Genomic DNA, 11195 nt, shown 5'->3' with positions numbered 1-11195 from the left:
CATTCGGGGTCCAGTAGTTCTAGATCAAAATTTGACAAGAAATTTATAAATTGGATCCATATGGTACATACATACACACATACAGACATAATGTATGTATGTATGTATGTATATGGAATGACAATATGTATGTATGCATGTACATATGTGTGTAAGTGTGCGTTTACATTTGTGAGTGCACACATATATATCCGTATGCATATTCATATATACATACATACATACCTGCATAAATAAATGTTGCTATATATATAGATACATGCCGATGAATATATATTTTTATATGTATGTATGTGTGTCATTATTGAAAAAAAATGGCATAGAAAGAACTTTCATATTGTTAAAATGACAAAAGGACTCTATTTTAGTAAAGAAAATATGATTACGTTGGAAGAATATATTCCATCAATACTTCAAGATGGTTCTTCTTAGATGTCATCACCACTTTCTACGATCGCCAAGAATGCCATGATTGCAATTGTAGCCTCCTCGCTTCTCATAACTTCATGTTCATTCTCATTGCTACCCTCGTTTTGCTTGCTGAGAACCTTAGGTAGAATTTAGTCTCCTTAGAGTTGTTTCCTTGATCTCAATTTGCAATCTACCCATGAACACCAACATGAGAGAGAAACCCAAAAAAAGGGACTTGGTTGAAAAATAATTCATCTAAGGTTTTGGAGGAAAAAGAATTGAGGCATTCTTGCCATAAAACAGAAAAGTATTGTTAAAACCAAGGAAATTTGCATGAGTTATGAACGGTGATCCTTCCTCGTTTTGTTGCCATGATGTGATCTGAAGCATTTTGCATGGTAGGCCTGTAGAGCTGAACCAATGGCCTTCCATATCAAGGCCCAGCCTCACTTTAAGTTGGACGCTGGTATGCTCCATTATTGGGCTTAATGGTCTGGGCCATCCTATTAACACTGCGCCAGCTGAATTCATCTCTCAATCTAAATTGGAAACTACCCAGCAGAAGAATAACATAAAACAACAAAATAATCAAATATTAAAGACTAATAAAACATCCTTCTCTGAGGATTAAAGAGAAAATTCTACAATGAGAATGGTGCCATGCCCCTACTGACTCATGGGCCTAGAAGATTAAACATCATGCTAACTCATTTCTTTGGAAGAGAGGAAGGTCATCTACTCTTGCATCTATTCTTGCATCAGGCACAAAAAGTATCACGCCCCCAACCCAAGTACGCGAGCCAGAGGTCACGGCAGCCACCGTATATTTATAAAAAACTCTTTCCACAAGAATGTAAAGCATCTCAACATGATTTCATATACAAATAGCATAATAAATTTAAATAATTAATATACAAATTCTAATTTAAATAACAAAATTAAAAATCTTACAAAACTAATAATATTTTAAAATTATGCATCAACACTAAAATAAAATTTAGTCTAAAAAAAGATGTCGAAATCTTATCTTTAATCACTCTCCCATGATAAATCTCCGAGTCAAACTAATTCTTTGGATCTCTAAAAACAATAAGAAATCGAGTTAGACAACTAATTAAGTAATAAATATTTTAATTAGATAATTTATGTAATAACATATGATATAATAATACAACACAAATTACCACGAATCAATATAAAGACATAACCAATTCTGTTTCAAAAAACAAATCTATTAAGATCCATATCTTTCAAATATTTATATATATAATCATAAATCTGATTTGAAACAAATCATATTCAATTTAACAGTTTTTAACTATGTCCACACTTATACCTAGTGGCTAGGCCAAAAATAGAAACACACTTATACCCTGCAGAGTGGGACAGAATATTGCACTTATATCCTGCAAAGTGGGCGAGAATACCACATTTATACCCAGTGGCAGGGCCAGAAATATAATCAATGAGCTCAATAATTATCGAGGTAATAGTGTATAACCACCAATTGGCAGGTCCACACCATAGTCAGCTGAGAGTTCAAATTTGATACATGTCAAAGTTCTTTTTACAAATAATATCCATATCATAGTCTACTTAAAATATGCATATAGGATGTAAGATCAGTAAACAATATATTAATAGTTCGAAACATATTACTTCAAATTACAAATCTATTTTTTACGAAAACACCATCTCGTAAAATGCATAAATCACATATAAATTGATTAGCAATTTCTTTGATGTAAAAGTAATATTATATAATAAAAAATCTAGAAAAAATAGATCATTACTTATCTTGCACGAACAACGAGTAGGCAATCCAACTAAACCTGAGATCCTCCTTCAGAACCTAATATCCAAAATTGTATTATTATTTTATTAAAATTTAGCATGATTAATTTAAGAATAAAAAATTCTAAGTTCTGATATCCTTATAGGGCTAACTAAGCAAAAGTGTTAGACATCCTTGTTGGTCCAATCAAAGCAAAATTCATTTGATCATGCTCAGATTAGGTTATAGGTGGTTCAATAGAGATCAAGGATGATCAATTCTAATAGTGTCTGTAAAAGGCCAAAGGGGGGGCTGGCGTGCTATCCAATGACCATGGATTAGGACCATTCACTAGAACATATCCAAAATCACTAAGAGAAGTACCTTATAGATCTATCATCTCTAAAGAGAGTAAAAATCAGCAGAGAGAAACAAGAGAGAGAAAGAATAAAAAATTCTAAGTTCTGATATCCTTATAGGGCTGACTAAGCAAAAGTGCTAGACATCCTTGTTGGTCCAATCAAAGCAAAATTCATCTGATCATACTCAGATTAGGTTATAGGTGGTTCAATAGAGATCAAGGATGATCAATTCTAATAGTGTTTGTAAAAGGCCAAAGTGGGGGCTGGCGTGCTGTCCGACGACCATGGATCAAGACCATTCACTAGAAAATATCCAAAATCACTGAGAGAAGTACCTTATAGATCTATCATCTCTAGAGAGAGTAAAAATTCAGCAAAGAGAAACAAGAGAGAGAAAGAATGGGGAAGAGAAAAAAATAGAGAAAAAGTGAACATATCCTCTCTCTCTCACTAGCCAAGGAAGAGAGAAAGATGGAGAAAGGGAGGCTGTAGTGGTGCCTAGGATCAGGGGACCTATGGCTGACTGCTGTGGACAACAGCCGATGGTAATCGGCAGCTAGTAGCGAGGGAAAATAAACTAAAAACAGGGTTCCAACCTCCTTAACCCATGAAACCAAGACAGGGTCAGGGGACCTATGGCTGACTCCGGCCTTCGCTTTTAACCACTGCGGAGAGTCAAGGAAAGGCTCGGGCGACGAGTGCTGAAGGAAACAATGATCAGAGAAAGAGAAGGTCCCGACTTCCAAAAATAGGAAAAAACAGGGTGTTGCCCTTTTCAGCCAAATTCCAACGATCACCGACCAACATCAGGGCCCCAAAGGGTCCAAAAGGAAGAGGAGAAAGGTAAATCGAAGATGGCTGCATTTTTACCTGGTTTTCGGCGGCAATTAGATGCAGCTATGGCATGAACGATGATCGGCGTTCGGAAAGAAAAAAATGAAGAGAACGCTGACGGTGGGCTCAAATCGGGTTAGATCTCCGGTGGGATGAGAGAGGAGTCGGTGAAAACCTCTAAATAAGCCTAGTCGCGACCGGAATCCAGCTTAGAGTTGGATTCCTTCCGACCATCTCGGAGATCGGGAATCTTCTTCCTCCGTTGTTGCACGTGCGTGGCATGCATATTCCTTTTTTTTTTTTTGGTCCAAAAGGATTGGGCCGATAAAGTGGACTAGGCCCAGTTTACTAGATCTCACATTGAGGTAGATAATTTAGAGAAGACCAAAGAAATAATAACACATCTCTATAGTTATTATCTGCCCTAGACAAAAGCCCCACAACAACAGATCGGACAACTTAAACATTAGTAACTTTGAGATTCTTATAATCTTGTCACGTGTAGCATGTCCCTGCAATAATTTAACAATCCTTTTTTTTTTACTTCATAGACAGACATGCTTGACCTTAATAATCTACGCTCAGGTCCTATTGATTAGTGGATTTGGTCGCCCCTCTTTTTCATTAAAATAAACTCTAGACTAAGGTCTCGTCCAGCCAACAGCTAGACACAATAAATAAATAAAATAAATTTTCATTCAAACATAAGACATCATGGCTCTAATGTAACTCCTATTTGGATGCTTAATTTCTCCATCTTCATGGTATGTGCCCAAATGGTTGGAAGAGTTGAGGAGAATGTAAGAGGCACGAGGAGGATCCGTTTCATTCAGCAACCTTAAGATTTTAAGGGCACTATTATGATTTCAAAAGATAGTTTCTGATATTCCAAAATTGTTATGACTGTTTTACTTGAAGTTATTAATTAGGACCGAAGATGCTGTAGCCTCCCCCATTTCGTTCGTACCCTTTTTTGTTTTTGTTTTTTTAATTCTGATTGCCTCAAGCTTGTGTAAAGGATATTAAAATAAATGAGGGATATGAGATCCAAAACGAGCTTCAAAATCACACCATTCACCGCTAATTATATATTGGATTGAATAACTTAACTTTTAGGATGCATTTGGTTCTCAACTAGAATCAACATCGAAATAAATTATAATGAAATTAGGAAAGGGTATATCGTCTGATATATTTAGTTTGTGATTGGAATCGAAATCGTAATAAAATTTAAATACTAAAAGGGAGTAGGAATTAAATTTTGAAGAATCAGACATTTCTATTTCCTTCTGAAATTATAATAAAAATAAAATTTTCTTGAACCAAACGGCTGGAATAAGAATTACACATTTTCATTTCTATTTCATAGTTTCATCCCTTCCAACCGAAAATGCTCCTAATTTAGCTACTTATCAGGCTGCGCATGTTGAAAAAAAAGAAAATTACCTATTATTTAAGTCATAATGGCCAAGTATCACCTTCCTTTTTTTTCTTTTTTTTTTTCCACTTAGACAGAGGGTCGGGTCTGATTCCATTTAGAGTCCACGTTTGGAAGATGATGAGGTTAGTGCAAGATAATAGAAAGAAACTAGGTAAATACTAACCATAACTTGGAAAAAACTAATATAAGAAAGACATTAGTGTGGATAGAAAAAGGATATAGGTAATGAAAGCATAGTAAATACTTAAACACTAACCATATCTGACTCTCATATATGAGGCTCTAATTCAGTTTTTTTATTTGAGGATTTGGTATAACGGTTCCATTAGCTTGCCGAGCCCCTGCACATCTCCAGCTCTTCCACTCGTCAAATCATTATGGATGACCCTACTATGTTTCAAATTTAATATGCATATGCTTTTCTAAAGCCAGCGAGCCTAGGAAGACAGCTTTTGATGACTGCATGTGTCGCCACAGGATTAGGTGGTTGATGGAAGGAGTAAAAGATTCTGGTATAAAATAAAAGCCATGAAGTCTGCGATCCAGCTCCATGTTAGGAGACCCATCTTTTCCCAACCTCTGATGCTGAAAGCCCACCAAATTCCCCATTAAATTTCCCCCCCCCCCCCCCACACACACTCTCTCTCTCTCTCAAAACCTCACCCAACCTTTTCTTTTTGCCACCTTGCGTCTGTCCCACCGTCCCAGAGAGAAGTCTTGGAACCAAAGAAACCCCACTTCCTTGTTCCTCCTTCCATGACGGTCCCACCATCACCTGTAATTTACTTCGTTCTCCTTCCATCTCATGGCGAGATGTAATGTAACCAGGGTAAACAGAGGGTGTTCTGGAAGCAAACCAAGTAAAAAATTTTTAACAGCGTGGGAAGAATACATTTGGACCGGCCAATTCATGCTGGGTAAAAAAAATTATTTTTTCCATTCCATGTGAAACCGACCGTGGTGAAACTCGTGATATCCAATGGAATGAAGATAAGATTTTGCGACTTACCCTGACTCCTTCTATTCAGCAGGAAAATTCCAACAGCGGTGGACGCGGTTGTGTCCTTCTTAACATAAGGACCGGACCTCGGCTCGTTTGTCTGCCATCCCGGAAAAAGTCAATCGAGATGAAGTCCTCCTCCTCCTCCTCCTCCTCCTCCTCCTCCCATAGAAAGTGCCCCTTCTCCTCCTATCTCATCACCTTCTCCTTCATCATCTTTGTGGCCATCCTTTATGGCGAGGACTTCAGCTGCATCCTTCGCCAGCATTTCCTTCAATCCCAACAGCTAGAGGATTTCGAACAACAACAACAACAAAACATTCCAAAGCCAAAAGGTAAAAATGAACCGAAATCTTTTCTTCTTCTTCTTCTTCTTCTTCTTTTTTTGGTACTTGGCTGACTTGGTGTTGTATTAGAGAAGGATGAGGTGGTGCCATTTGCAGTGGGGGAGACGGCGAGGGGCTGTAACATTTTCGAAGGGGAGTGGGTGTACGACGAGGAGAGGAGACCGCAGTACGAGGAGAAGGAGTGCCCTTACATCCAGCCCCAGCTGACTTGCCTGGTCCACGGCCGCCCGGACACCGGCTACCAGCACTGGCGATGGCAGCCCCATGGCTGCTCTCTTCCCAGGTATGCATCTCTCTAGCATTATTTTTCTTAATTAAAGAGAGATTATCTTCTCAACCAAATCGGATTATTAATTACTGCGCGTCTGTTTGTGTCTCACCTCCACCATCACTTCCTAATTCAAGAATTTTAGCTGCCAATTATTATGATTATTATTATCTTTTAAAGATATCCATAGATTCATTTCATGATATGAGAAGTGAATATAGGATTAGAAATTCCGAAATCGGCACAAAAGTCTGGAATTAAAGAAAAGATTTTTTTTTTTTTTTTTGGAATATAAGAACTTAATCTGGGATGTCACACTTTTATGTAAATAAGATTGGCAAATTGGAAAGATTGATATGGATGGGTTTATCTTTTGATAACAGCTGTTTGTGGTTGGCAGGGGAGGCAGTTTTCCAAGGATTGGTGTCAAAGTTAGGTACCGAAGTAGCCTAAGTTTGGGTAATGCAAGGGGCTGTATTTTTTTTGATGAAGAGGGTAATGGAAGGGGCTGTAGAGCTCGAAAGAAGGGGAAAGGGAGCAATATATGATGACAACTTGGGTGACGACAAATCATCTCGAAATGACTTGTTTAATGGTTGGGAATCACGAATGATAAGAAATGCTGCTTTCACTGCTTTCTTTGATAACTCTGCCCAAATGCTTTCTAAATAATTTTCATTGAGATTTGGTAGGGTGGTGAGGACTGAGGAGTAGATTTCCAGGGACCAACTATGAGAGGGACGGTTGCATTAAGATTTAAGAGTCACATAAATGGTCTTTGTGACATATAGGCGTGCAGATAACTTCCTCAACTTTAATTGGGTCCTGACAGCCATAGATGTAACCAATAATCGCCACAGTCTCCCCAATTCCTATGTGGTAAAGCAGCTGGTTGCATTAAGAGTCACATACATGGTCTTTGTGACGGATAGGCATACTTTCTCAACTTTACTTGGGTCATGACAGCCATAGCTGTAACCAATAATCACCAGAGTCTCCCCAATTCCTATGTGGGAAAGTAGCTGGTCCCAATTGGAAGGAGCTTGACAAGCTGATTTAGAGGAATGATACAATCACATGGAGTCTGATGACATAAATTTCATTGGCAAATTAAGCCATGTTTTGATGGAAGGTTTGTGTCTATGGAGATCATTGGCCTCCTATTTAGAGATTCTTCATTGGGATGGATCAATTGAAGTATTTACAAAATAATTTTTGAGCAGAATATTAGTCTCAGAGTTTTTGCCAAAATGGAGAAGATGTGAGAGTTCCTATAGGTGGGGTTTGCCATATTGTTAGCTCTTTTTCCTTAGGCAAAACACACAGCTACTTTACCCTTTCATCTCTGCCATGGAATTTTTCACTAAAATTTATACCATAAAAGCCATTGTTACATTTTCAGCTTTTGATGTGGCATAATGCTATGGATCAATATGGAAGTTTCTCGGCCTCATGGTACAAGCAGATTTGTGTTGAGTCACGGGAATTAGCCTGATATATGGGAGTGGTAGAGTAATGAATTGCCATGTCAAGGCTAGCAGTCATGGGTTTGAGACCATGGCAGCTTTTCATCCGCATAAAATGGATGCTTCATAAATATTTTTTAATTTAGTAATTAATTTAAGAATAATATTTTGAGGGGAACAACTAGGATGGAATTAGCATGCAGTTCTTGCAGCGTCGTTAAATGAAGGCTACACTTAGAAGTTCATTAACAATTTGTAGGTAACAATTCTCCTTAAAAATGATTTGTACGTAAAGGTAGAAAATATCTTGGTAGTCTTATATAACAAGGGTTATATAAGAAGTAAAATGAGAGAGAGAGAGAGAGAGAGAGAGAGAGAGAGAGAGAGAGAGAGATGGCTCTTTTTATCACCAAAAAGAAAAAAAAAAGAAAGAAAGAAGTAAAATGAGAGAGAGAGAGAAAGAGAGAGAGAGATCTAGAGAGAGAATTAGGGGAAAAGAACAAGAAATCTTATCTTGTAATTAGAAGATGTTAGCACGTAACATATACTTGGAATGTGGGATGTCAAACAGTCAAAGTAATATACTACAAGATTTACTCCATACTTAAAAGAATAATTATAAGCAAGGTGTTAGCTTATGAAGCTGCTAAAGTCCTTAGTAGTTGGATTAAGTGATTTCAAATTAAATCTTGCCTTCACTAGGATTTTGAAGATTGAGAATCTCCTTATGTAGCTTACTACCTACAAGCCCTTTTATTAAAAAGAAAAGAAAAATAATCATATGATAATAAGCAATTTGGAAAATACTCGTGGGAAAACAAGAGAATTCCCCTTGCATTTTAGATGCAATTTACCTGAAAAAGTGTTCTTTTATCCAAGAGGATCATTAAACCTGATATGAACCACTCTAGCTATTACGGGCAAGTTTGGAGAGTGGGATTCATCATATTAGAAAGTCGAATAATATGCCAATTTTTCATAGACCCTAACCAGCCCATGTAAAGGCTCTCTTGAGTAGGAGCTAATTGTGCCCTGGTATGCCTCAATGAGAGGTCCGATGACTAATAAGTATTGTGATACACAATTGGCCTAGAGGATTTAGCAATGTAATTGTCTCCAGCAAATAATAAGATGAAAGCATGCCCAGAGGTTTTAGCAATGACATTGTATTTTCGATCATACTGCTGATTATTCCATCAACTGCTAATTGCAAGCATGGGCTTGCCGCAATTTACAGCTTCAATGCCACTCTAATGCTCGAAATGCTCCGAGGGAAGCGGATGATGTTTGTCGGGGATTCCTTGAATCGCGGACAGTATGTATCTTTGATCTGTCTCCTGCATCGAATCATTCCTGAGAGTGCCAAATCCATGGAAACTTTCGACTCACTTACTGTCTTCAAAGCTAAGGTAATATCTCAGAAACATCTTTATAATTATCTAGCTTGCAATTTACTGCATCATGAACTAATAACCAATGGATTCTCTTAGGATTACAATGCTTCAATCGAATTCTATTGGGCTCCTTTTCTTGTTGAATCCAACTCCGACAACGCCGTCATACACAGGGTTGCAGATAGAATTGTTCGAACGGGGTCAATCAACAAGCATGCTCAGCATTGGAAGGGAGTTGACATCTTGGTCTTCAATTCTTACCTTTGGTGGATGACAGGAATGAAGATGAAGATATTGTACTTTCTTCCTCAGCTCATTTCCTTATTATCATCTCTTGTTAGCAATTGATCCTTAATGTTGTAATTTATTTTGGCGATTCGCAGGCGAGGGTCCTTCGAAGGTGACATGAAGGAAATTTTAGAGATGGAAACGGAGGATGCGTATCGGTTAGCATTGAAGAGAATGGTGAAATGGGTGGAGAAGAACATAGATACTCACAAGAACAGGGTATTCTTCACCAGCATGTCGCCTACTCATACGACGTGAGTTATCTTCCCTACACTACTCTGCTGGGGCCCATCCATCTCAACCTCTTCTTACATAAGTTGCATTTCTAACTCCTGGTCCTCCAATGCACTCAAAACACTGTTTCAGTGGAAGAGGTGCTCACCTCCCATTCCCTCCTACGTTCACACAATATTTTAATAAATACAAGTTTCTATATAAATTATGATAAAGAGAACAAGAGTATGTTCTGCTAAATCAATATATATATATATATATATATATATATATATATATATATATATATATATATATATATATATATATATATATATATAATTCATTTTAAATAAATTGATCGATGATGATCGATGCTTACCATCAAATACTTTCTTCTTTTAGATAAAACACATGCACGATATATCCAGAATATTCACGGCACATTAATGAGAAGCAATTTAGAGGGTAGGTATGCCTCTTAGCTCTTAGTGGTTTGGATCAAATGTAGCCAAATGATGAATTTATTTCAACAAAAAAAAAGGGAGACCCATTGATGATAGGTAAGAAAACAGGGAATAGACAAGAGTAGCCCTTGCCTAGATACCCCTAACCCCTAAAACTTCTTTGTTCCATGGATTGCATTTCCTTTCTTCCTCCTATCATTAATTGGTCATCCACTGGATTGCATCCTAAACTTTTTTTTCTTCTGTTTTTTCTCTAAAGAAAGAACAATATGCACTGTAATTTTCTTTGCACCTGGGAATTAGATTGATAGCTGATTTCTTAATATGCGAACTTGACGAGGAGGTTTGATATCCTTGGGCCCATGAACAAGTTATAATTCCTGGTTAATAACCCTTGAGGTTCATGGACAAGTTATAATTCCTGGTCCTCATTTCAAAGTCTAATTGAGGAGGTTTGACAGGAGCAAGGAATGGGGTGGTGAGCCAGATGGGAACTGCTACAACCAGACAACTCCAATCAAGGATCCAACCTATTGGGGAAGCAGTTCAAGCAAAGGCATAATGCAAGTAATTAAGGAGGTGTTTAGTAAAGCGAAGGTGCCCATAACTCTCATCAACATCACTCAACTATCGGAGTATCGCAAGGATGCACACACACAAATTTACAAGAAGCAATGGAGTCCATTGACACCAGAGCAGCTTGCTAACCCGAAAAGCTATGCTGATTGTGTGCACTGGTGTTTGCCTGGACTGCAGGATACATGGAATGAGCTCTTGTATGCCAAGCTTTTCTTTCCCTGAGAAGAGAACAAAGTCATTTATACGAGTTATGCTTCCATTTTTCTTGTACTTAATATTTGTTGCATCGATATATTTTAAGTGAAACTAATCGTGGCCTTAAAAATGTGTAGCTGATTTTTTTTTTCCCCA

At 37.6% G+C, this 11195-nt stretch overlaps 1 protein-coding gene across 1 annotated transcript; it reads left to right on the top strand.

Moving 5' to 3' along the window:
• Positions 1–5876: 5876 nt before the first annotated feature.
• On the top strand, positions 5877–11195 carry LOC103714364 (protein trichome birefringence-like 33). Its single transcript, XM_008801576.4, has 6 exons — positions 5877–6157; positions 6239–6452; positions 9141–9312; positions 9394–9593; positions 9681–9839; positions 10727–11195. The coding sequence occupies exons 1-6, from the start codon at positions 5950–5952 to the stop codon at positions 11064–11066; spliced, it is 1293 nt and encodes a 430-aa protein (XP_008799798.2). The 5' UTR covers positions 5877–5949; the 3' UTR covers positions 11067–11195.

The sequence above is a fragment of the Phoenix dactylifera genome, chromosome 3, assembly GCF_009389715.1.
Source record: "Phoenix dactylifera cultivar Barhee BC4 chromosome 3, palm_55x_up_171113_PBpolish2nd_filt_p, whole genome shotgun sequence".
Classification (NCBI taxonomy): domain Eukaryota; kingdom Viridiplantae; phylum Streptophyta; class Magnoliopsida; order Arecales; family Arecaceae; genus Phoenix; species Phoenix dactylifera.
Note: the sequence above shows the minus strand (reverse complement) of the source record. Positions and strands in the feature narration are given on the sequence as shown.